This window comes from Bos mutus, chromosome 25 (genome assembly GCF_027580195.1).
Source record: "Bos mutus isolate GX-2022 chromosome 25, NWIPB_WYAK_1.1, whole genome shotgun sequence".
Taxonomy (NCBI): domain Eukaryota; kingdom Metazoa; phylum Chordata; class Mammalia; order Artiodactyla; family Bovidae; genus Bos; species Bos mutus.
Window position 1 is genome coordinate 21,236,511 of NC_091641.1, and position 27,442 is coordinate 21,263,952.

The 27,442-nt window shown below is 43.3% G+C and overlaps 1 protein-coding gene and 1 pseudogene across 1 annotated transcript in view; one reads left to right on the plus strand and one right to left on the minus strand.

The window, feature by feature from the left end:
* Positions 1-27,442, plus strand: part of USP31 (ubiquitin specific peptidase 31) — an 83,530-nt gene that overhangs the window by 41,895 nt on the left and 14,193 nt on the right. Inside the window, exons 5-13 of the mRNA XM_070362793.1 lie at positions 437-572; positions 2,850-2,994; positions 8,613-8,790; positions 12,038-12,149; positions 12,753-12,847; positions 14,217-14,294; positions 14,873-15,002; positions 21,343-21,462; positions 23,893-24,118. Coding sequence (XP_070218894.1) covers positions 437-572; positions 2,850-2,994; positions 8,613-8,790; positions 12,038-12,149; positions 12,753-12,847; positions 14,217-14,294; positions 14,873-15,002; positions 21,343-21,462; positions 23,893-24,118 — 1,220 coding nt within the window. The remainder of the gene's footprint in view (positions 1-436; positions 573-2,849; positions 2,995-8,612; positions 8,791-12,037; positions 12,150-12,752; positions 12,848-14,216; positions 14,295-14,872; positions 15,003-21,342; positions 21,463-23,892; positions 24,119-27,442) is intronic.
* On the minus strand, positions 15,892-20,027 carry LOC102264897 (T-complex protein 1 subunit zeta-like; annotated as a pseudogene).

Here is a 27,442-nt window from a genome sequence, read left to right on the forward strand (position 1 = left end):
TGGTCGTCCACCTATAGTATGGGAGCTGGAGAAGGTTGTCGAGTGCCTCCTAGAGCCTCTAGAGACCTTGTGTTACACTTTTAAATTAGCTGTTTTATTTGAACTGTTCCTCAAAATTTCTAGGAGTTAGGCTGTTTTAAAGAAACCGCAAAGCACAGGACCAAGTATTGGTACGCTGTATGGTTGTTTTATAAATACTGCCCTTTCCAAAGCATTCTTTGGTGCTCTCACAGGAGTCCGTGGGCACACGTCCATCTCCTCCACCATTGTGAGCCAGTTCTCTCGAGTTATTGATTATCACTGGATAGTTCTGCATAGGTCCAGCTGAAGGTGTGGGTTTGCTTTAGTGTTGTTGATTTTATGTCAAAGTTGTTTTGCTCGTTCATTTTAGTTGAAGTAAGCGACTAATGAGAAGATCTGACTTTGATCTGCACAGGCCTCTCTATGTCACCGTAGTGTATCAGGGGAAATGCTCTCACTGCATGCGGGTTGGCGTGGCCGTGCCTCTGTCTGGGACTGTCGCCAGACTTCGGGAAGCAGTGTCCGTGGAAACAAAGATCCCCACTGATCAGGTAATAAGCTTGCTAAGGCCGATGACACACGAGCCACAAAAATGTTGCTTTCTCTTCTTCTGGAACTTTTTTTTTTTAACAGTTCTCAGTCAAACATGATTGGATAGAAATTTAAAACTATGTTGCTTCTACTGTTAAAGGAAAGATAAAAACATCAAGATCCAAAGGAGAAAAATACACACAAAAACTTTTAATTCTTCATTTAATTGTGTATATATATATTTAAAAGGAAAAGCTGTGACTTTACACCAAGACCTTCTTTCAGCTTTGTTTATAGAGTATAATTAATTAAACCAACACCACCTTAAATCATTCTGTGGATGCTCATGTGGGCCACAGGAAGAGCATCCTGTGGTATTTGAAGGTCAGAGAGGCTTAGAAAACCCAGCCAGTTGTTCTTGAAAATTCCTTCCCATTATGGTGAAAAGAATGAGCCTATTGCTAGTACTGTACGTACAGGGGTCAGTGTGGTTTATTTTCTGATTAGAGTGTTTCACCTTGTTTAGATAAGAGAAAGGAAAGTTGTAACCCCCTCCAACCCCCCACCTTTCTTTTTTGAGTGAATATTTGATACACAGTTGTATTGACCCAGAATAATTTGGCCTGTTTGTGACTTGACATACTTTTACATACCTCTTTTACTCAATTCACTGTTAAGAGTTTTATTGGGGTAAAAAATTCCCTATTTAATATTTACCAAGGAAAGATGATTCAGTGGCTGAATGGCTTTTCGCTAGATAACTTCTGAATGCTGCTATGTAATCATGTAAATAATGAAGGTGTTTTGTATTTTGGCCTCCTGTGACCTCATCTGGGAAGTATTGCAGTAAAACAGATACCACCAGCAGTGTTGCCCTGATGCAGCAAGTATTTCATATTTTCATAGGCCAAGTCCTCGCAGATTGATAAAATGTTCGTGATTTTCCTTACTTTGAAATGCTCGTTCATTCTTTCTTTTTGTTGTAAATTCAAGATGAGGGGAGAGAGAGAGAGGGAGGCTTCGGTGTGTGTCTGAGGCTAATCTGGTTGTATCTTTAAAGCCTCCAGTGCTGTCTGGCTCTTTTTGCATTGTTTAAGTGAGTGATATAATTACAGATTTGTTTTGACCTCAGCTTGCTGGAGAAAGTGAAGTGTACTTGTGTGTTCACCTGCAGGAAGACAGTGTGTTCATTAAAATTGTTAGAAGAAAAATACGAGAGGACTGTTTTTCCTGGATTGTGGACTATGCCACCAAGCCCTTTTCACCTCACTGACTCCTAGTATATTTGTGATAGTAGAGGGGGCCTTAGGAGCCCAGTCCAACCTCCTCATCTGAAGGAGGCCCAGAGACACCATGTGACTTGTTCAGGGTCATGGGGCTGGTTGGTGGCAGGCCGGAACTGGAACCTCTTGAGGCCTGGCCCAGTACTTTTTCACTGGACGGGGCTGCTGAGCGTGTCATGAGGTCTCTACATGTCTCCATTGTCTTTTTCCCCATCTTTTATTTTTCTTTCTTTATGAAGTAGTCAGCCATTTCAGAAGCTTAATAAAAGTTAGTAAAAGTGAAAGTACCTTGTATTAGGATCTTAGAACTAAGGCTTATTAACTTTAATACTGTGTTGTATATTCATTTATATTTTGTCTTGTGCATATACTTTATTTACTATTTTATGAAAATGGAACCATGTGCTCATACTTTTCTTTTCTGACTTTCACTATTTACTTAGGAGATCTTTCCATGTTAGTGCAAATATATGTAGCTTATTCTTTGAAAGAACTTTATAATTCCAGTAGAACTATAGTATAGTTAACTAGTTCCTTTTGTTGGGCATTTGAGTCGATTTACTTTTTTTTCCAGTACAAATCTCCATGGTTATTTGACATTTTTTAATCTGAAAAGAAGAAAATTTAATGGTAGAAAATCTCAGAATCAGATGTAGACTCTTATTGCTATGAGGCTGGATAGTTGTATAACCTTAGGCAAGTCACTCCATCTCTCTTTAGTTTCTTCTCCCTGTGAAACAAGGGCTTTAGACTTTGTAAGCGCTGACTCTCTTCACCAAAGCTGGATTTAGTGCCCCAGCACTCTGAAATCAGTTTGTTGTTATAAAACCACAGAGGATATTGCGCTTCCAAGATTCTCTTATTAAAGGCAGATCGCCCGGGCGTGATGAGATGTTTCCAAGCCCTCAACTCCCCTGCAGGCCTGCTGATCTGGAGAAGTTCACAGCTGGATTAGGAGATCAATTCTTACTGACTTTCCAGTTACCCAACTATTTGCATTTTTCCCGTTTTTAGATTGTGTTAACAGAAATGTACTATGATGGGTTCCATCGTTCCTTTTGTGACACAGACGACCTGGAAACAGTCCATGAAAGTGACTGCATTTTTGCCTTTGAGACTCCAGAAATATTTAGGCCCGAAGGAATTCTCAGTCAAAGAGGTAAATGAGCATCTGTTTCCATAATACCACCTGGGTTTGCAGGTTTAACAACTGTCTACTCTTTTAGCTTATTGTATGATGGTATAATTTTTTGAAATTGTGGTGAAATACACTTAACATATCTTTTTATGATGGTATCCATTTTAGGTTACATATTTCCCTGGAAGAAGGTAATTCTTGAAAAGAACTTTGTTCCTGGCCTTAGGTTCTTCAGCTCCTAGGGCTTCTGTTCTTTTTACTCTACTCCAGTGGTTGTCAAGGCATCAGTGTCACCTGGGAACTGATGAGAAATGTAAATTCTTAGGTGCCCCTCCAGACCTACTGAGTGACAGACGCTGGGGGCAGAGCCCGGCAGTCAGTTAACAGGTGATTCTGGTGCAGGTGAGAGTTGGAGAGCTGCTGCTCTACCCAGTCTTACCAGTTTTTTGCACTGGTGATTTTTAGAACTAAACTCTCCTCTAGCCCCTACTCATCTTCTGGTTGCGTACCCTGACTTTCAGCGGCCCGCTGGAATCTCTGCTTGGAGCCCCACGGCCATCTCACACTGAGCGTTTCTTTCTTGCTCCTCTTGTGTTTTTTCTGTGGAGTATCACTGTCCTTCTTCTCACCCAAGCTTGGCCCAAGCACTTTTCTCTTGGATTTTGACTTAAATTCATAACTGATCAAATACTCTGTAGTTTTCCTGTTCATTCTACTGCTGCTGACACAGTGCAGACCAGTCTCAACTGGGCTTTTCTAGAAATTTCTTTACCCCTGGGCTTTCTCCTGTTCAATTATTTCTTCACAGTGCTACCAGGCTTATTCTTACATAGAGTTCTGATCATGTTACATGCTTATTGATGTCCCAGTGGTTCCCCTTTGTCTGCAGTTAAATCTAAATACCTTGGAAGAATGCCTGGTCCCTTTTGTCTGCATTTAAATCTAAATATCTTGGATGAATGCTTTGCTTTTTTTCTAGCCTCTCTACTATTAGGTTGGTGCAACAGTAACCACAGTTTTTGCATTGTTGAAATTGGCCATTTGATAAATTGGAATACATTCTAAATAAATGTGGTGGTTACTTTATACATCATTTTAATATGTGTTTCTTGCTTTGTGTTTTTTTGTTTGCTGTTTATTTTATATTTATTTTAGACTATGGAAAGCATGTTAGACAAAAAGCAAATTTGAGCAATTTTCTTATTTGAGGTCAAAATGGGTTGTAAAGCAGCAGAGACAATTTGCAACACCAACAGCACATTTGGCCCAGGAACTGCTAACAAATGAATAGTGCAGTAGTGGTTCAAGGTGTTTCACAAAGAGGATGAGAGCCTAGAAGATGAGCCTAGTGGTCAGCCATCGGAAGTTGACAGTGACGATTGAGAGCCATCATCAAAGCTGATCTTCTTACGACTACATGAGAAGTTGCTGAAGAACTCAGTGTTGACCATTCTATGGTCATTGAGCATATGAAGCAAATTGGAAAGGTGAAAAAGTGCAATAAGTGGGTACCTCATGAGCTGCCTGGAAATCAAAAACATCGTTTTGAAGTATTGTCTTCTCTTATTCTACACAGCAATAACGAGCCATTTCTTGATCAGATTGTGACTTACGACGAAAAGTGGATTGTAAATGACAGCTGGTGACGACCAGCCAGCTCAGTGGTTGGACTGAGAAGAAGCTCCAAAGCACTTCCCAAGGCCAAACTTGCTCCAAAAAAAGGTCATGGTCACTGTGTGGTGGTCTGCTGCCCATCTGAGCCACTTGAGCTTTTTGAATCCTGGCGAAACCAGTACATCTGAGAAGTATGCCCAGCAATTGATGAAAACTACAATCCCTGCAGCCAGTATTGGTCAACAGAAAGGGCCCAGTTCTTCTCCACAGCAACAACTGACCACACTTCGCACAATCAACGCTTCAAAAGTTGAACGAATTGGTCTACAAACTTTTGCCTCATCCACCACATTCACTTGACCTCTCGCCAACCAGCTACCACTCGACAAGCATCTCAACAGCTGTTTGCAGGGAAAATGCTTCCACAACCAACAGGATGCAGAAAATGCTTTCCAAGAGTTTTTATGCTATAAGAATAAACAAACTTATTTCTTGTTGGCAAAATGTGTTGATTATAATGGTTCCTATTTTGACTAATAAAGATATGTTTGAGCCTAGTTATAATGATTTAAAATTCATGCTGCTGTTGCTGCTGCTGCTAAGTCACTTCAGTCATGTCCAACTCTGTGCAACCCCATAGACGGCAGCCCACCAGGCCCACTGGAGTGGGTTGCCATTTCCTCCTCCAATGCATGAAAGTGAAAAGTGAAAGTGAAGTCGCTCAGTCATGCCCGACTCTTAGCGACCCCATGGACTGCAGCCTACCAGGCTCCTCCGTCCACGGGATCTGCCAGGCAAGAGTGCTGGAGTGGGTTGCCATTGCCTTCTCGCAAATTCATGCTACAAACCCTTAATTATGTTTGCACCAACCTAATATATTCCATCTTCTTTCCCATGTACCCTATCCAGATTTACTCTTTATTTCTTGAACATGCCACATGCTTTTATACTTTCCCTCCTGTTTGCTCTGCTGAAAATTCATTTCTGCAGCTCTCATTAACACCTACTCTGTCTCCCCTAAGCACACATTCCGATCTCCTCATCCCACTCGTCCTAAGCAGCCACTATTCTGCTTTCTGTCTCTGTAGATTTTTTTAGTCTAGATGTTCATATGAGTGGAATCATATAATACGTGGCCTTTTGTGACTTGTCTCTTTCACTTAGCATAATGTTTCCAGGTTCGTCCATTATAGCATATATCAGTCCTTCAGTTCTTTTTATGACTGAATATTATTCTGTTATGTGTATATACCACATTTCCTTGATCCATTCGTCTGTCGATGGGCATTTGAATTTCCACCTTTTGTCTGTTATGAAGTAGTGCTGCTGTGACCGTTCGTGTACAAGTATTTGAATACCTATTTTCAGTTTTTTTTGGGGGGGGTATATACCTAGAAGTGTAAATGCTGGGTCATATGATAATTCTGTGTTTAACTTTCTGAGAAATTGCCAGACTGTTTTTAGTAGAAACTGCATCATTTTTTCCTTCCCACCAGCAATATATGAAGGTTACAGTTTCTCCACATTCTTACCAATAGCTGTTATTTTAGCCATCCTGGTGAGTGTGAGGTGATACGTCATTGTGATTTTTTATTTGCATTTTCCTAATGATAAATGATGTTGGTCATCTTTTCATGCAGCTTTAGGCCATTTCTTCTTTAGAGAAATGTCTATTCAAGACCTTTCCCTCCTTTAAACTTGGCTTGCTTACCTTTTTGTTTTTGAGTTATGTGTTCTTTATGTTTGCTGGGTACTAGACCCTTGTCAGATACATGATGCAGATATTTCCTCCCATTCTGTGGGTTATCTTTTCACTTCCTTGATACTATCTTTTGAGGCATAAAAGTCCTTAATTTTGATGAAGTCTAGTTTTTCTTTTCCTTCTTTTGTTGCTTTTGCTTTTGATGTCGTTTCCAAGAATCCAACACTAAAGCCAAGACCATGAAGATTTATCTGTTTTCTTCTAAGAAAGTTTTAGCTCTTAGATTTAGGTCTTAGATTCTTTTGAAGTTAATCTTTGTGTGTGGTGTGAAGTGCCATTCTTTTGCGTGTGAATGTTCAGTAGCTCCGGTACCATTTGTTGAAGAGATTTTTCTTTGCTGTTGAGCCGCCTTGGCGCCCCTGTTGGCGATTCTCTTGTTCCTCTTTTCTTTAGCTCTACTTCCACAGGTCTCTGGGGCCTTTAGTCTCTGAACCTGTGGTGATTCTGTATTGTGGGTTGCTCAGCTTTCCCCACTGCCAGCTTAGGATCCAGTTTTCTCTCTTTATTTTCAGGCATATGCTTTTTTTTTTTTTTTTAATTGTTTTCTAATTTTAATTGCATTATAGTAAAAAGCTGAAAGCCTGTCCTCACTTCCCCAACCCCAGATTGGCTGACTGACTCCTGCTCTTCCGTGTTCCAGTGTGGCTTCTGCTAATCTCTGACACTAGCGTGTTGTGTGGAAATGCTGGTTTCTTCTCTGTCCTTCCTACCACACTGTGAAATTCTTTGTAGCTGGGACTGTATTTTGCTTCATCTTTCTGTACCCAGAAAGATGAGTATAATTCCTAATACATGGTCAGAGCCTTTCCCCAAATCCCCCTTCATCTCCCAGTTGCTTAGGGTTAACACTGTTTCTATTTTATAAGTGAATTTGGTGAGGTCCATGGTTATATAAGTGCCTTTGTTGGAAGAGTATAGCACTTAGCGAATATGGTAAGCCTCTGCTCTTTACAAAGGCCTCATCAGTAGTTGATACCTGCGAGGCTGTTCTTTTCCCCATTTTACAGGGGAGGGAGCTGAGACTTAGAGAGGTAAGGTCAGGGGCCCAGGTCACACAGCTGGTAATGGTGGGCCTAGACTTTGAATGTGGAGCTTGATTTTTCAGCAGCTGAGTGTTTCCTCTCATCTCATTAGGAATCCTGATCACTTTTAGCAGAATAGGTCTTCCCAACCTTACCTCTGCTAAGAACCTAGGAAATGAGCCCATTAATTGTCTCAAATTCAGTATTTTCTCATACCAAAGTTTAAAATGGTTATGAAGTGAAACCTGCTGCTCTTTTGTGATTTCTTTATGGTATTTAAGCTTAAAAGGTTTTCTTTCCTCTACTAGCTTGGTGAAGATTCAATTCTTCCTTATTTCTAGTTTCTATGTTCTCTAATTAATTTGGAATTTATTTTGGTATTAACTAGATTCAACAAATGCATAGTTAATACCAAAATAAATTTGTTGAATACTTACTGCTGGGTATTTAGCTTATTGCTGGAGTTTTGCCATGAATACCTTTGTGTAAAGCAGCTTTTATTTTATTCTCCTTCTGGTAATACTGTTATTTCTTTGGTGTGGTGGCAGTGGAGGGCTTCTTTTCTCCAGTTGGTGTATCATTTCCTTAGGCTATCCTTCCAAAGGATTAAGGAAATGAGCAGTTATTGAGCTAAGTGTAAGACCTTGGCTAGATGCTAAATTCCTTAGCACCTCTGATTGACAGATAGCTCTGCCTTGGGGCATGTTCGAAGACCTGGATTTTGAAGACCTGCACAGGCCAGCACTGTGCCTGTCAAACATACATTTTTGTTCACTTTATTGTAGGTCAATCCAGTCTAGTTGATTAAAGTTCTATAATGGCTGTGAGCCTTAGACGCCTGGGTCTAAATCAAAGAAAAGGAACTACCTTTGGAATATTGAAGATTGTTCCACATATACTTGTCTTTATTAAAAAAAATTTGGTTGCTGGTTGTATGGACTCATTTTAAGTCTGTCCTGGAGTGTCATCCTGCAGACTTGCCATTCTAAAACCAATATTCACTGGAGTGAATCATTTTAATTTTCAGTTTTTAAGGTAGGTAAGGCTAGTTTAAATGATATAATGGATGCCAAGAATTTTTTTAAGGGCTGGATGAGTAATCTCAAAGTCAATCATTTGTTCCTCATTCAGTTGCAGTGTAAATAACGTAATGACAACTTAACTTCTCTGATGCGTAAATTTTTTATAATGAAATAATAAAGACATTTGAAGAGATAAAGTAAGTTTTCGTTTTATTTTAGGAATTCACTTAAACAACAACCTAAACCACTTGAAGTTTGGCTTGGATCACTGTAGACTGTCTTCTACACAAGCCGCAGCAAAGCAGGGGAAAGCGGACTTGCCCCCCTCAAGAGCAGGAAGCGACAAGATCGTTCTGTTAGTCTGTAACCGAGCCTGCACTGGGCAGCAAGGGAAAAGGTGACAAGCAACTTACTTTCCAATGAGTATTGAGACTTTAAAAGCCTAACATTTTCAAATATTTTATAAAGTAGGGATTAAAAAATCCTTACTCTTGAGTATTTAATTTTTGATTCTGATATTTTAGGAAGAGCATGTGTATAAGTTGACCTGATCTGAGGGGTTGACACGGGGAGAATATAAAATTAGGATGATAAGGTCTGAGTTAGGATGGCTTTCAAGCTCACATAGTTTTCAGGGGCACATTTCTTATCTGTATTTTCAGCTCAAGATCCTCCTGGAGCTCTAGACTTCTAGACCTGTATCCAGCTACTTTCTTTACAGCTTAAAAAAAAATCTTAACAAAGCTGCTTGGATGGCATGTGCACCTCAGTCTTGTGTTCCAAGCTGAACTCATTGTCTTTCCCTATAAACCTGACCCTCCCATCATTTCCTGTCTCGGCAAATGGCACCACTATTCATTCAGCTGTATTTAGTCAGACATTTGGAAGTTAGAAATCTCTGTTAAATCTGTTTCCCTCTCTAAGGATTTATGGGAGTTTTAGACTGTCTTTTTAAAAAGTAACTTTATCACACTAGTAATGTAACTTGAGTAATAACAACATATGGATGTGTTTCAGGGAGGAAGGATACAGTGTTTCTAATATTAGAGTAGCATTTATATTAACCTTTTAAAATGTTGCTTTGAAATAAGTTTCTTATTTAAGAATGGAAAATAACATAAATGCAAAATGTGTTGATTTGTATATTTATGATGTTCATTAGCGAGTGTTTGTTGTGTGTTGGGCACTATTCTAAACACTAGGGGTACAGCAGGATCTGTGTTCTCTTGGTGCTTGCAACCTAGTTAGGACAGAGCCACTAAAGACAAGTAAGCATTTAATTTCAGACAGTCAGTGTTACTTTGAAGATATTAAAACATGCTGGTATGATAGAATGCACTGGTGGGGGTCTGGCTGCTGCTGCTAAGTCGCTTCAGTCGTGTCCGACTCTGTGCGACCCCATAGACGGCAGCCCACCAGGCTCCCCCGTCCCTGGGATTCTCCAGGCAATAATACTGGAGTGGGTTGCCATTTCCTTCTCCAATGCGTGAAAGTGAAGTCGCTCAGTCGTGTCCGACTCTTAGCCACCCCATGGACTGCAGCCCACCAGGCTCCTCCGTCCGTGGGATTTTCCAGGCAAGAATACTGGAGTGGGGTGCCATCTGGCAAAACTACATTAATGAGGAAAGTGAGGGAGGGCCTCCCTGAGGAGGCGGTAGCTGGGCCAAGCCAAGTGAGAAGTTGTGAGCTATGTGAGCCTCTGGGGAAAGGATCCCATGAAGAGGGGACATTGAGTACAAAGGTGCTGAGGTTATGGCTGAGTAATATTCCATTGTATGCATATACTACATCTTTATCCAGTCCATGGACATTTAAATTGCTTCCATTCTTGGCTATTGCAGATGTGCTGCAATGAATATTGGGGTGCATGCATCTTTTTGGATTAGGGTTTTCTCCAGGTATTACTGGCTGAAAGGGAAGGGGAGGAATAAATTGGGAGATTGGGATTGACATACACATACAACTATCAATATGTTTATAAAATAGATAGCTAATAAGGACCTACTGTGTAACACAGAGTTCTACTCAATACTCTAGCCTATGTGGGAAAAGGATTCAAAACCGAGTGGATATATGCATATGTAAAACTGATTCATTTTGCTGTACACCTGAAACACAACATTGTTAATTAACTATACTGGAATAAAAATTTTTTTGAAAAGATGCTGAGATTAGGAGGAGCTTGGCATGTTTAAGGACAGAAGGAAAGGCAGCTCATCAGATTTATATAAAATAAAGGACTTATGGAATCCCTTTCATGATGCTGGTCTCTTAAAAGTAGAGACATCGTCATATGAACAATATGGCTGCCGATTTACACATTATGCTTATAATGTATTTCACATCACAGTTGTTTTTAGGCAGGTAGGCTTACTGTTGAGTACTACTGTGAGTAAACTGGTACTTGTTAGGAGCAGGTTTCTCAGTGACATTAGCACCTCTGCTTTGGCCTAAGTCAGGGTCAGTCTGTGTATTCATTTGTTCATTCATTCATTCAGCATCTACTGTTTTCTAGGCATTGGCTCTTTGGGCTAGTAAGATAAGTCAGTCATAGTGCCTGCTATCAGATAACACAGTCTATTGGTGGAGGCAGAATAAGCAGGTGGTATTTGCAATGCAGTAGTGCCTGGAGAATCCCAGGGACGGGGAAGCCTGGTGGGCTGCCATCTGTGGGGTCGCACAGAGTCGGACACGACTGAAGCGACTTAGCAGCAGCAGCAGCAGCAGTGCTTGGTCCACAGAGCTCAGGGAATGCAGCCACGGGGTGCCACTGAGTCCTTATATGGTTGAGTAGGAAATAGCTTAAGAGTGACAAGGCTTTTCCAGGCTGAGGGAATTGACTGCCTGTTCAGGGTGTGAATTGGATGCATTCAGGGCAACAGCAAGTAGATCAATGGCTGAGGCTTGGGTGAGAGTTAAGGCTAGACCAGTGCTCCCCACCGTGGCTGCATCTTAGAACTACCTGGGGGGGGGTGCCCTAAAACAGTCTCAGTACTTAAACCACAGACCAGAGTGATTACAGCAGAATCTCATGGGCATCACTGTATTTTAAAGTTCCCTTGCTGATACCAGCCTGTACGCATGGCTGAGAACCACAGCTCTATCTCTCATTCTCTAACACCTGTGAGTTCAGCTTGGGATAGGAAACCTGGCAGGGGCCACGTGGCTTCTCCGCTTGACTGGAGCTGACTTTTAGCGTCACTTGCTTGCCAGTGTCTTCCTCGTCAGACCACCAGGGTATGGCCGCCTCCCTGCTGGACCTCCCAGCCCTCTCTGTCTATTCCTCTGGCACCTAACCCCTTACGCGTTTGATCCATGTTATTTGCCAGACACACGTCCACACCCACCTGCCTTCCTCACTGTCTCCACTAATTCTGTCATCTTACTACCTAATATCATGGTACCATACTTTTTTGGAAGCATTTTGGTGTATAAGTTGTTAAATTTCATTTACAAATCTCAGTTTCTCTTCTGACTCTTTTCATCCACTTAAGAGTGTTAAATTTCCTATTTGCTTTCTTTTGAAAACTGCCCTAAAACTAATTGTGTTGTGATTCTATTTAAAAAGATCGTGAAAAAGGAGTTACAGTATTGAGAGAATTGTCATACTTTTTAAGGTGATGACAGTTGTTTATGTATGTCAGATTTGGACTTCCTTTTGTGCTGCACTTAGAGAAGACAATAGCATGGGACCTTCTGCAGAAGGAAATCTTGGAGAAGATGAAGTACTTCTTGAGGCCCACAGTTTGCATTCAGGTGTGTAAGCCTTTTGACACTCCAGAACAGCGTGTGTGTACCCCCTGCAGAAACAGTCACCACAGTGAGATGGGGAGTTCAGACCTTTGACCTTAGGGAAGACTAGCCACTGTGCTGGAGTGTTGGGGAGCCCCGGAGAAAAGCTCCTTAGCAGAATCTACATTCAGGTTTTCCAGACTGAGAATTTATCCCTCATTTTATGAAGGGAGCTGGCTCTTGCAAGGTTTTCTGTGAACTGCCGGGTGTTCCTTTACGTTTGTCTAATAAAGTTTAGCACGTGATCCGCTTTTGTAGAGAGAGAGATTTTGTAGACAAACTATATATTTTCAAAATTCTGACTACTTTGTTAAGGTATCTGTGGAAAACTTAATGTTAAGCTAAAGCAGCATGTTACTTGTCTTGCATAACATTTGATATGTAAATTGCATTTGGGTCAGTCATATATAAAGTGTGTTAGAGTGGCTCGGCAACCTCACGGAATATCGCAGAGAAGCGTTTTGTAGAACAGTTTGCTTTCCCGCTAACCTGGTTGGGAAATGCCCCTGTGAATCGCATGCCCTGGAGGAGAAACCCAACCTGACTCGCCTTTGCCGTTTGATGCAGGTGTGTCCGTTCAGTTTGCGTGTGGTCAGTGTTGTGGGAATAACGTACTTGCTGCCCCAGGAGGAGCAACCTCTGTGCCACCCGACAGTAGAAAGGTAAAAAAAAAAATTACCTTCTAGGATTTCAGGTATGCTTGTGTGTAAATTTCTAGTGATGTCTGATGTAATTTCCGTAGAAGAGTGGTAGGTTCTTCAGGCTCATTTAGAAAGTAAACCCTTACTTTACTTTTGATTCATATTTGAGTGGGATATGTCTTATGATCATTTTTAGAATCAGGAAAACCTAGAATACTTAAGTTAGGAAACTAAATTGGTCTAAGTCTCAGGATGATAGATGAATTACACTTGCATATTCACCATGATTGAAGTTTTCCAAAGTAGAATTCTAATCATAACAGTTTCCTCCTTGAAATCCTTAAATGATAAGCCCAGTTTCTCTACAGTTTCAACCCTGACTGCTTCTGTTCTGTCAGGCCTCATCCTTCTCCCCACTGTCTCAGACCTTCGGCAGCATCAAAGTGCTGAGGGTTGATTGAACGTAACAGCACGGGTTTACATGCGCCTTTCCACATGCAACCTCTCTGTTGATAATTCCTTCCCTTTGGCCTCTCTTCACACTGTCCCCTCCCCCTGTTTGCCCCCAGAATTAGTCTCTCCCCGTGCTACTTCTGTGCTTTCTATACACTTCTGTCCTCTTGCAACACTCTACTGTATTAATAAAATAATAGACATATGTGTACATAGACACACTACACATATATGGATACATATAAAACACAGTACTGCCTCTATTATAATGCCTTTTCCAATAAATATTGAAGTGCCTGCATTTCAGGATTCCAAAAAAGTATACAACATAGTTCTGTTCGAAAGGAATTCACTGTTTGGCTTTAGAAATTAGAGTTAATAGATTATATAATGATCTAAAACATTGCAAAAAATAAAAAGTACTTGAGAAGTAATATTGACTGTTAATGCTGAGTGTTTCAGAAGATGACTGAGGAGCCAAGGAGCTCAGGGGCAATAAATGAGGTAAAACTTGAGGGGTCCCTTGCAGGAAGGCACAGTTTACATCGGTGTGGGCACAGTCCCGGGACAGCCACGGTGTATGGAGGGAGGTGGAGAGAGGCAGACTTGGTTCTCAAAGAGGTTGTTGTCTAGTCTCTGGTTTGATGAAAAATTAGACAAAAATTGGAAAGGTCATACCCTCTAAGAGTTACATGGATAACCTTATAGTGTGGTACTAAATTTCTTGCCGTATCTTTATTTCCATGTTGAATATTTTAATTTAAGGATTTTTCAGTCCAGTTGTAGTCATATCATTAAATATGAGGTTATAAAACCTTTTCTGATGGGAACCAATGACAAAGATTTTCAGCAATCACACTGATTTCAGACGGTTTGAATATTTAATTAAAATCATTTATTTAGAAAGTAATGTGTGACTCTCTTCTCTATCCTATAGGGCACTAAAATCTTGTGGACCAGGCGGTACTGCTCATGTGAAATTAGTAGTAGAATGGGACAAGGAGACAAAAGATTTGTAAGTATTTTCTGACTTCGTGTTTATATAGTCAGTTGTCTTGATGGTTATTTTAATAGCATACGTTTGAGCTTTCAAATTAGCTGAAACACAAACCTCTCTTTTCTTTAGCTAACTATCCAAGTGTGTTGCTAATCCTTTATTTAAGCAATGTATTATTTCTCTCCTATACATTCTGTTGTCTGGATCCCCAAATCTTAGAACATTTATTTACTGCTAATGAGACAGAAGGTATATATTCAAATTACTTTGATTATTATTACAGGCCCATTAACTCTAGCAAGTTACACCAAAGGCATGCCCTTTAATACAAAAGGATAAGAATATATGAATTAATCAGCATAGTGTGTGGCCAGGCCCAGAAAAACCAACTGCAAATTATTTCTTGAAAATGATGTTTTAGATTGAGAACTTTTCAAGAACGTTTTGGATCCTAGAAGAGTTGGATTGCCCCTTTGCTCTCTTACATAGTGATCTTTTCAGTTTTGAGTTAGAGTCGTGCTGTGTAGCCGCTAATTTTGTTCTTGTGTCAGTTTCGCCTGACCGCCTGGCACATGCTCTTCCGCCCCTCATTGCAGTTTGTTTGTAAATACTGAGGATGAGTATATCCCTGATGCAGAGAGCGTCCGGCTGCAGAAGGAGCGTCACCACCAGCCTCAGACCTGCACTTTATCCCAGTGTTTCCAACTCTACACCAAAGAGGAGCGGGTAAGGGTGGGCAGCGTCCGTTGGGTGATGGGGGCAGTAGGGAGGCACCAGGGTGGGATGGCCCTGGAGAAGGACAGGTTACGCCCGAATAGGCCTCAGGAAGTGCTTGCGTTTATGTAGGTTCTGCACATGTGATGTGCATCTTAGTGTTAATCCTTTTACGACTTTAACAAAAAGCAGTATAAATTTCTGGAATTTCTGGAAAAAAATGCTCTATGCTCTAGACACCAACCTTTGTATAGTTCTTTTTTTTCCTCCTTTTTAATGGTTAATGATTAAGTTTTTTTTTGGTTTTAACTTTGACATTAAATTATTTTCCTTTGTAACTAGATCAGTGGTTCTCAACTTTTTGGTAGTGAGAACGTAGATGCCAGGACTTACTAAAATTAGTTAAAATTGAAAATTCATTTCACGGGCTCAGGAGACACTGTGGCTGGTTGCTCTTGCTTTGGACAGTGTAGATATAGATGTAAATCTGTACAGTGTAGAACAGCATGGTTTAGACCACTTAGCTTGGTGCTTTGCAGGTTATAGGGATTCGGTAATTGAGATAGTGGATGGGACCCTTGACTGTGTGTGTGTTTTCAACAGGAATATTTAATAGCAAGGTAGATAACATATGCTTATCTAACATTTTTATATAACTAAGTTAAGCAAAACATCCTGTTCATTGGATAAATATAGCCTGCTGTATGTGTGTATAATTCAGAGCAGTTTAAAATACACTGTAATTTCAAAACTTCAGAATTTGAATAGGTGCCAGTGTTGTCTTATTTTTTCATATGAAAAAAGAAAATTCCTTTCATTTGAGGCTTGGATCAAAATTCCATACCTATGTTCTTAGGATCACTCTGTAGAGTCTTCATGATTCAGATGATACAAGGAAAGCTTCAGTTCTACTTTCCTTTTAGAAAAGACATCTCAGCTCTCACAAACTCATCAACCAGGAGAATGTTGGTGGCAGTTACAGTGCAGGAGTGATGAAGCTGATTCTTTACATAGCGGTCATCTCGTATGCCTTCCATTGGCTCGTCTGCGTTCAAGTCCGCACCCACAAGCTGACCCGATTCTGAATATTCTGGTTGAACTTAAACTGGTGTTTCCTGAAGGTCAAAACCCAAGTTCTGAGCAGGAACCTCGTGAATAGTGAGCAATTCATCAGCAATACTTGGACTCCCAAGTTGGGCCCTGCCCCTTACACACTGGACTTGAACACAGTCAAGGCTGTCATCTGCCATTGCCACGCCCACTGCACCAGCACTGGGGGTGACACAGCCATCATCGACAGCCTTTGTAACAGCCCTCCAGCCATCTTTTATTGCCTCTTTGATTTGCATGAGTGTGAACTTATGTTGTCCTTTGACCAGTAATGTCACAGATGTTGCATTTCTCAATAAAGGCGAACTTGTCTTCTCCCAGTGTGTAGTCATGGACAAGTTCAGCATGTCCCAAACAGTCAGGATTCAGGTCATCAAAAGAATTTAGAGCTACCCCACCACAGGCCGGAGTCAGCTTTCCCACCTTGCTCTTAGCTCTGTGCAAAGCTACTCGGCCTTCTTTTGCAAGAGCATTTAAGGCAAAGGAGTCAGTTCCCTTTTGATTAACAATAGCACACCCTTTAAGTCACAGCCACTCTTTATTTTGTAATGTTTTATTACTTTTAAAACTCCATCTTTAGTGAATTTTCTTTCAGCCTTTACTAATTTCTCTCTCCCCTGCACTCTTATTTTTAAAAAGCCAGAATTCACTTCTGATTTTTTGTATTCTAATGGCACATCGCATATAAGGATATATGCATCTTTTACTTTTCTTTTTCCACATCAGGATGGCATGTCCCATCGTCCAAAACAAGACCTCTGGTTAAGCTTACATAGTTTCGGGTTTATGTTTCATCTCCATGATCTCAACCATGAAGGGGTCACTGTGTTTATCTTTTTTGTTAACGACCAAGAGGAATCTACTGCTGCTTCTGTTAAAACATCAGCAAGTTTAGCATGAATCTTAGTATATAGAGATGTTTTGGCTGTGTCAGTAAGTGTTTCCCTGTCCATCTCTTTGTGTATTTTGATTCGTTGACAAAGCTAAAGTGCCTTTTCCTTTGCAGTTTTGTAAAAATCCTTCTGTTATTATTCTGGGATGAAAACCCTGTATTAAACACACAGGTAGAAAACTACCACTAACTTGGAGATCTTTAGTTAGGTGCGACTGTAGTTCATGATAAAGCAAATTTATGGAGGGATATTCTGGATCATTCATACCCTTTCATGCAGCTAATATAATGTGCTGACTTTCTCAATACTTTTAAAAGGATACATAAATAGCCCTTTCAGTGTAGAGGAAAAGAACAGACATTACAGTAGCAGAGTCAGAACCAAGGAACTGAAGCACTCTTGCTGCTCACCGTGCAACAGTGCTGTGTGGTTTTTAAGCCTTTTCAGGTTTAGACACCTTGAGAAACCTTGATGAGAGCACTTAGAGTTCATCTGATTTTGAGTTGATGTTTAGGATCATAATTCCAACTACTGATTGTTACTACTCATTCTTGCATGTAGGGAATCATGGAATTTCAGAGTTGGAGGGGACTTTAAAGCTTTTTTCTAATGATTGAGTTCTTCTGCTAATTTCAAATAGATGATTGTCCAGCTGCCGTTTATCAGAGACACTATTTCTTCTTTGGATATCTCTGATGGTGACTGATGTTACCTTGAAATACGTCCTCAGTTGCTACAACGCACAGGCAAACTCTCAGGTCATTAAGAACAATTGAGAACGGGTCTTCGTTTTCTTCTACTTGTTTATCCTTCAGATGTTTGAAAATAGTTTTCATCTTCTTACTAAGCCTTTTCTCCTCCACTCAGTTAATAGTTCCTTTACTATTTTTTCATTAGACATATTAATCTTAGGCGTATATAAAACGATTGACATTGAACCTGACTGATTACATGCTCTGTGTAGCCCCTTATCCTATTTACCTTTTTTGGCGGGGGGGGGGGGGGAGATGTTCAAAGCTTAAAGTCGGAGAAGGCAATGGCACCCCACTCCAGTACTCTTGCCTGGAACATCCCATGGATGGAGGAGCCTGGTAGGCTGCAGTCCATGAGGTCGCTAAGAGTCGGACACGACTGAGTGACTTCACTTTCACTTTTCACTTTCATGCATTGGAGAAGGGAATGGCAACCCACTCCAGTGTTCTTGCCTGGAGAATCCCAGGGACAGAGGAGCCTGGTGGGAGGCCATCCATGGGGTCACACAGAGTCGGATTCGACTGAAGTGACGTAGCAGCAGCAGCAGCAGCAAAGCTTAAAGTTGGGCAGATCTACTAGATGGGGACTTCCCTGGTGGCTCAGACGGTAAAGCATCTGTCTACAATGCGGGAGACCCGGGTTCAATCCCTGGGTTGGGAAGATCCCCTGGAGAATGAAATGGCAATCCATTCCAGTACTATTGCCTGGAAAATCCCATGGACAGAGGAGCCTGGTGGGTTATAGTCCATGGGGTCGCAAAGAGTTGGACATAACTTCACTTTCACTTTCACTAGATGACAACGAATCGAACCAAGTCTCCTGCATTGCAGGCGGATTCTTTACCAACTGAGCTATCAGGGAAGCCCAGATGACAACATTGGTATTCTACAAAACATCTCACTGATCTTGTAATCAGGATTTGTTCATTCAGTACCTGTTTGTTGAGTGCATACTATGTGCCAGGTCCTGTGCTTGGCCTGGGGTTATAGCAGGGACCAAGACAGACAGCAGTTTTGCCCTCAGGCTGTTACAGTGTAGTGGGGATAAACAAGTAAATAAAGAAGCTAAGGCCCTGGGGTAGAAGAAAGGTTGAGAAACAGAAATGAGGCCGATGTGGTGGGGCATGGCAGGTAAGAGACTTTGTCCTGGTCGTAAAATAACCCTAGCAAGTACTGCAGGGTCCAGCACTTCCATAGAAGGCTTTCAATAAATATATCCTGCAATGAATGAGTGAGTGTTCCTTGGGAAGCTCAGTCATTGGGTCCAGAAATAACAGTTCAGATAGGAAAGAGGAGCAGGTCAAACTTAGGCTGTGTGGTGATAATTTTGGGGTCAGGCTGTCTGCAAGCTCAGTAGTGATGGTCAACAGCATTTGCGAATGTCAGTGCTGTTGGCTGCCTAAGGATGCTTTGGAAACAGTGTCCAGGTCTCAGGTGGTGACAGCCCTTCTCTCCTCATCACCTTGGATGTTCACTGTTAAGAGACTGACATCGAGGGGCACAGGCAGAGAGTGTGGATTGTGGATGGTGCATCTGGAAATCCTGGCACGGCTGAATGTGTTTTGACAAAGGAGACCTAAAGTGAAGATCTGATAGGTATTTTCATCCATTTCATCTTGTGGATGAGGATTTGGACTTCTTTTAACTAAAAAGCAGAATTAGAGACTGGAAATTGCAGGGAGAGTAATTTCATCTTAATCTGAGGACGAACTCTATAACAGACTGAAAGTGGAGCAGCTGCCTCCTGAGCCAGCGCCTTCCCTGCCAGGAGTTCGTGAGGCCGGCCGTGCTCCAGCTGTGCTCCATAGACCTGGCAGCTTTGTGGCAGTTTATGATGCGCTCAGTACAGGAACAGAGCGTTGCTGTAGAAACTGTCAAAACTATTGGACATTGTCATGACGTTCTTGCTGTATCTTATAAAAGAGTATCTGTTCACGATGTGTTGAAAATGAAAAAACAAACAGCCTGCTTCTTTACCAGGAGTGCCGGGCTGGGTGGCCATGTACTTAGGTGGACAGTTTGCATGTTGCCAAGATGTGGACTTGCCAGATGACAGCATAGGTCCCTCCTGTCTAGCGTTCTCACTCAGCTCCAGCCACTCAGACGCCTGTCCCTCCGCATCTTTCCTGCACACAGAGCTGGGTCTTCCTGTCGTGAAAGAAATCCCCTGACCTCTGCTTCCCCTTCAGGCTGTCCTGCCAGTCTTTCTCTTCTTTTCTGCCCAACTTGATCATTAGTGGTTTCAGCGCGTTCTCCTTCCTCCCTCCCAGATCCCTCGTCATCTCTCTGATTTGGCTTTCTGACAGCTGTCCAGGATTCTTTGGGCCCCTCCTGGGCTCAGTTCAGTGGCCTTTGCTCAGTCTGCATTCAATTCTTTCCATGGGATGTGGTTCTGATAACCAGCCTGTTCTTGCCACTCTTAACTTGGTCTGCATGAAAGAAATGCTGCTGACTTGCCTGAGTTTCTGACTGTATCCTCCGCTTTCGGTGATTTCTCAATCTTTGTTTCCCTTAAAAATATGCATCCCCCCAGGTTCTGTCCTTGGCTTCTCTGACGTCTCAGAGGGCATGGCTATCTGTTCTGTTCCCATGGCTGCCCTCACTTCATCATGTTAATGGTTCCAGATCTGAGGCATCTTCTGAAATCCAGAATGAAATTTAAAAAACCTCTCTCACCAGACATGTCCTCTTAGCACTTCTATGTCCCCTTCCTGAAATCCTTCCCTGCAGATGGGACACCCAGGGATTTGAGGCCTCAGACTGGTGTTGAGAAAGATCTTGGTGGTAAGCAGGAGGGGGAGGATTGTCTGGAGCAGTTTGATGTTTGGGGGAGGAAGAACAATTAAGAGACTAGAGGAAGAAGGGATAAGAGTGAATGAGGACTTTGAATTAAGCTGGGTTGAGGGGGATGGAGAAGGAAGGAGACAGGTGTGAGGAATGTTAGAGGGGTGTTATCTTGGATGGACGAGTGGAGGAAGAGGGAAGGATTTGAGGCTTTGGGATGACCCCTGTGTTCTGCTCTTAACAGGTGGTAGTGATATTTGCTGGGGTAGGACATACAGGAGGAGAAAGGGGAACTGTATTGACAGAAAGGTGACGAGTTTGGGAGTATGACGAGCTTCTGTGACATTTAACATCTTTCTGTAGGATTTACCTCATTGGTCGTTCCTTTTTGAGAGAGTCTATTCAGAAATCATTGGAAAAGACCCTGGTGCTGGGAAAGATTGAAGGTAAAAGGAGAACAGGGCAACAGAGGATGAGATGGCTACATAGCATCACCGACTCAATGGACCTGAGTTTGAGCAAACTCCGGGAGCTGGTGAAGGACAGGGAACCCTGGCGTGCTGCAGTCCATGGGGCCACAGAGTCGGACACAACTTAGCGAGTGAACAACAACAGCAGCAGCAGCTATTCAGCCAGTGTTTGGGTGCCACCCGTAGCCCTTTGATTGTGTTTTTCCATTGACTCCCATTAAACGTAGTTTGTAGAGGGATTCAGAGTTGTGCCATGCCTTGGCCCAGAAGTGAGGAGACAAGGCTTTCTCCTCTAGGGGTCCTGCTTAAGTGGCGCTAACAGCGTCGTGCTCCTTGTTTCCAGCTCGCCCCTGACGACGCCTGGCGGTGCCCGCACTGTAAGCAGCTGCAGCAAGGCAGCATTACATTGAGCCTCTGGACTCTGCCCGATGTGCTGATTATCCATCTGAAGAGATTTCGACAGGTAAGGAGAGCCTCTGGCCCAGGGAAGAGCACTGTGACCAGGTGTCTTACGCCCCCTACTGGCGGGCTGTTGGGGATGGTTCTCTGGTGTCCCCGTGAGAGCCCACGATCTTGTGTTGTTACAGACCCACATTTTCCCTGTGTTTGGGGCCCTGCTTTGTTCTTTCCCAAAGCAAAGTTCAAGTGTCCTGTGACCTTTGAATCCCAACCATTTTAGTTCATACGGCAGATATTTTACTTTGTTCCTGAGGATTTGCTTTAGATTTGTAAATGTTGTGCTCATGTAAGTGTGCCTTGGGATTAAAAAAAAAATTGAGCTCCTTTCTGGGGGCGGGAAGAATTCTGTTTCTACCTAAATTAATAACGGGTGTTGTCCTGCTTCCAAGGAGCTGTTGTACAGTTGGGGAGATGAGTCATACATGTATACGAAGAAAATCTGCTTTGCATTGTATGGCTTTGTGAGTCAGTTTTCCCAAAAAGGCTGTCTGTTCCTGAGGTTAGAGCTGTCCTGGGCGGCCCCCTTGTAAGGGAGGTAAATGAAAGGTAGATGCTGGAGGAGTCTCTGAGCCTGGCTGCAAGAAGGTGTGGATCTGAAAGATCAGCAGGAGGCCTACAACAGGTGAGGGAGGGGCACGCACATAGTGCCTGGACACAGCGGGTGCAGAGCAGGGCAGGGGGCTGAGAGCTGAGGCCAGTGTGGCTGGAGGTCCGGGGGGTCAGGGAGAAAGGCGAGAGTTGAAGTAGAAGAGGCCGGCTGTGGCTGGCCATCCAAGCCTGGTAGGCAGAGTGGGGTTCTGAACCACTGAAGCAACATGACCAAAGGCGTGATTTGAAGAGAGGCTACAAGGATGCAGACAGGGAGGTCCGAAGGAGGCTGTTTATCCAGGGCAGGCCCGGCTGATGGCTGGCATTGGAGTTGCGGCAGCGGAGGTGGAGAGACCCAGATAGATTGGGAGATGTCTAAGATTCGCTGATGAAGTGAAGATGTTGGGGGCGCACACAAGGTCGCCGGGGCGGGGCTTAGTGCATGGAGGTTTGGAGTCCAGCCCCTGTGCTAGTGAGGAGTGAGCATTTGCCTTGAGTGTCCCAGCTGCACGCCTCCATTGGGGTCTGCGGGTGGACGGCCTGTTGAGGGTTTGCCCAGCCCTCTGTCTCTTTCCACACACACAGACTGATGTCCTTTGCTTTCTGTTTCTTTTGAAGACATATAGTCACGCCTCCAGCGCCCCAGCTCAAAACTGTAGCGTCATCTTTGACTATTCTTTCTTGTCTCTAACACCTAGGCTTGGTTGTCCTCCCCACTTCCTTCTGTATGTGTCCTCTTCTCCCCATTCTTGCTGTCATCCTGCCAGTTCCAACTTTCTGCTCCTTCCCAGCAGGTTGCAGTTGCGGTGTCTTTTTATTGGTTTTGTAACCTACGCTGCTCTTCCCTCTGGAGCACATTTTGGGCACTACTTCATGGCAGCTCTGATGACATCATCTCCTGCCTCAGAGCGTCCCCTTGACTTCCCCCAAGCTTCCTCCCCAAGCTTCCCCCTTAACTACAGAGCAGGATCCAGGTTCTTTAGCCTGATCCTGCAGGACCGCCTGCCTTTCTCTTAGGAACTTTTTTTTTTCCCTTAGAATTGGCATTATCTATACCTGATTCATTTTTTTAAAGCCCCCATAGACACAGGAGGGCTTCCCTTATGGCTCAATTGGTAAAGAATCCGCCTGCAATGTGGAAGACCTGGGTTTGATCCCTGGGTTGGGAAGATCCCCTGGAGAAGGGAAAGGCTACCCACTCCAATATTCTGGCCTGGAGAATTCCATGGACATGACTGAGTGACTTTCACTATAGACACAGGAAACATTCAGTAGATATCTTTCAACTGATGGCAAGATTTCCAGGTTGCCTAAGGTTGTCAGCTCAGTGAATGTAGCAAGCTGAGTCACTGTTAACTTTGAATGTACTTCCTGGAGGAAGGGCCGGGAAGAGGCCCTGTTCCGTGAGTTCAGTGCCAACACCATGCTGTCCCTTGACATATGTTGTTACTCCATTCCTTTTCATGCCTCTGGATGAACCACCGGAAATTGTCATTTTGCACGTTAAAAACTTTTATTAGGTAAGGACCAGAAAGCTCATTATCCTCTTACATGTAGTTAATCGTGGGTTCCATTTTTGGTGATATTAAAACCCTCCAGGTATTGGGTTGGCCAGAAAGTTCGTTCAGGTTAGTCTATAGCATCTTACGGGAAAATGTGAATGAACTTTTTGGCCAACCCCAGTAGTTAACTGTATTAACCTGTTCCCTGTGTCGTATGTCTTTGGAAACATCAGATAGGAAACTCAAACCTACTTTAGCCAATAGAGTCTGCCTTTCACGCTGAACTGGCCTACCCTCTGCTCGCATGAATGTGCCATCAGGACTTGTTTTTCTTCTTGCAACAGGAAGGAGACAAGCGTATGAAACTTCAGAACATGGTCAAGTTCCCTTTGACCGGCCTGGACATGACACCTCACGTGGTTAAGCGAAGCCAGAGCAGCTGGAGTCTGCCATCCCACTGGTCTCCATGGAGACGGCCCTACGGACTCGGGAGGGACCCTGAGGACTACATCTATGACCTGTATGCCGTGTGCAATCATCATGGCACCATGCAAGGGGGGCACTACACAGGTCTGCAGCGCGAGAGGCCGGGCGCCTGTGCTGACGATCCCCCCGACGTGTTGTGCTTGCGACAGGGTGGCTGTGCTTTAGAACCTTGCTTTCTCTTCCAGCGGGAAGTGTGCCGACCACGAGGGCAGCTTTCACCTTCCAGCTCTCTGTTCCCTGGCCTCATCTGGTCAGGCTCTGACCCGAGCAGGGAGAGTGGTGGCCTGTGCAGAGGGGTGGCCTCATTTGGCTCACCCAGGACTTGCCTTCTTGACCTCACCTGCACAGCCCCATTTAAGGTTCTGCTCTGCTTCCTTCAGGGCCTAGCATCTCCCTGATTTGGAGTGGTTGTGGACCACTTTTTTTTAATAGTGTCTTTAAAGTGACTTGTAAGGGTTTTTTTTTTTGCTTTGTGTTCAAATTAATTTTTTGGATTTGTCAAAGCAGTAGTGCTCGTCATGAAATTTAGAGACTAGAAAGAGGCAAAAAGAATAGTGCCATCAACCCATGAGGATACCGCTCCAAAATAATCCGTGAGATTATTACTCAGAAAACGGTGGTGGGAGTTCCCTGGAGTCCAGAGATCAAGACTTTGCACTTCCACTGTAGGGGGTGAGAGTTCAGTCCCTGGTTGGGGAACTAAGAGCCCACATCTCTGTGGCGTGGCCAAAAACTTTAAAAGAAAAAAAAAATTTTTTAGAAACTGTGATAAATAACACACAACAGAATTTTCCTTTTTAACTATTTTTAAGAATACGGTTCCGGAGAAGGCAATGGCACCCCACTCCAGTACTCTTGCCTGGAAAATCCCATGGACCGCAGAGCCTGGTAGGCTGCAGTCCAAGGGGTCGCTAAGAGTCGGACGCGACTGAGTGACTTCACTTTCAGTTTTTACTTTCCTGCATTGGAGAAGGAGAGTCGGACTCGACTGAGCGACTTTACTTTCACTTTTCACTTTCCTGCATTGGAGAAGGAAATGGCAACCCACTCCAGTGTTCTTGCCTGGAGAATCCCAGGGACGGGGGAGCCTGGTGGGCTGCCGTCTATGGGGTCGCACAGAGTCGGACATGACTGAAGTGACTTAGCAGCAAGCATACAGTTCAGTGTCATTAAGTTCATTCATATCTTCGTGCAGTCGTGACCACTGTCCATCTCGAGTTTCTTTCATCTTCCCAAATTGAAACCCTGCATCCATTAAGCAGTAACTCCCTGTTGAACCCTCCCCCATCCCTGGCAGCCACTGTTCTTTCTATGAAACTGATTACTCTGGGTACCTCGTGTAAGTGAATCATACAGTATTTGTCCTTTTGTGTCTGGCTTACTTCACTTAGCGTAATGAATTCAAGAGTCACCCATGTTGTACTGTGTGTCAAAATGTCCTTCTTTTTTAAGGCTGAATAATATCCCATTGTAAGTAGGCAACATTTCGATAAGTGGTGTTAACTTCCAATGTTTTCTGTACGTTTTGGCCGTTACTTTATACTGTTGTGGTTTGTACTGATGTGCTCTGTACAGGTGAACCGCTATGGAGCACCTCCTCTGTTTCTTGCTTGCCATGGGCCATAACATATCAGAGACATGTTGGAAATGAAAAAAATCTCAGCCTCTGTCTTCCAAGAGTGTAAACAAGTGGTTGGGACAGCGTAGGCACACGTAATATGAAAGAGTGAAGTGTGTATTAGGTTCTGTGATTGAAGTGTGGACTGTGGGTAGAACAGGGGCCAGGAGAAGAGAGTGGCCAGAGCACCCCCTTCCTTGAGGGTCAGAGGAAGCTGCGATTAGTAACCTGCCACCTACTCTCACGGGGCAGACACTTAACTTTTGGTAAACGTTATTTTTAATGACTGCAGGATATTCTGATGATGAAACTCTAGTCTGATATGTAACCATGTCCTTTGAAGATGACACTGGTGAACATCTTTGTGCATCGTCCCCTTTTCTCTGTGTTAATTCTGTATCTCTTTGAGATTGAGTCTCAGAAATGGAGTGATGGGGTTCAGGGCATGCATGCATGCTGGGGAGGCACGTATATTGGGGGCTTCTTGCCTGGACATCTGTGTATGGGGGGAACTTGATGTGTGGGTGGCCAGGACTCGGGTTTCTATGTCCTTCCGACTCAGCCTGTTTGGCAGAAACACTTCTCTGGGACTTTCTTGCATCCTCAATTCAGTGGTTTCCACCATGGGCCCCAACAGGGTGCTGTTGGTTCGTAAACGTGGGGGGAGGTAGAAGAGGGTTGGCCCTGCCGGTTGGTCTTTCAGGCTTTCTGAGACTCCTCCCTGGCAGTTAGCCCCATAACACGGTGAATGAGCCTGTCGGGTCCTAGACCCCCTCCTTGGCCTTGCACACTTCCTCTCTTAACTTGCTCTTCCTCCAGGAGGCAAGAGCTTGAATGTGACTGGACACAATCTTTTGTTCTTGAAACCCATTAAGTTCAAATTCTTTCAATATTTAGATGCCGCAAGCTGCAGTCACTTGTGAAAGGAATGATGGAACTTGGAGTGTATCTCAGTGGAGTGCTTTGGATGGCCTCTACTTTGCCCTAGGAAGCACTTTCTAGGAGAAGAAGGAGATAGAGGATCTACTGAAAAATCTATTAAAGCCAGATTTTAATACTAGATTTTGTATCTTACATATTTTATATTTATATTCTATGGGAACCACTTTGTGTATCTAGTTGGATTTTTCCTCTTGGGGCATTCCTGGTCATATCTCCATTCTTTGATACTAAGTCACAGAGTTATATACTCAGGGACTCTGAGAATTGAAAGGGACTTAGAGGGAATTTAATTTCACTCATTAGCTGGTGAAGTAATAGTTTGTCCAGCATCCCTGGTTGGTGTTTGTGTAGCTTCAGCTTTGGTAAAGAATCTTCCATGTGGAAGACTGTTTCTCAGGAAAATATGGACAAGCATGTTGTGTGGTTTCTAGCTAGAAAATGTTGAGGAAATAGGACAGTGTTGCTCTGTTTATGGAACAGACTGGAAAGTGCCTGGAAACCATAGCTACCTTGGAGGCAGTACAATTAGTTAGAGGAGTGTGGGCTAGAAGCCAGACACATCTCCTAGCTCTGTGACCTTAGGTGAAGAACCTCATTCTAACCTGGTGGCCATGCAAGGGAGCTGAAAGTGCTCATGTCTGCTTCTTGGGGCCTGGTACCTAGGAGTGACTCAGATATTTTCTGCATTTATTTCCCCTTTCCCATGCTTAGACGGTAAAGCGTCTGCCTACAATGCGGGAGACCCGGGTTCAATCCCTGGGTCAGGAAGACCTCCTGGAGAAGGAAATGGCAACCCACTCCAGTATTCTTGCCTGGAAAATCCCATGGACGGAGAAGCCTAGTGGGCT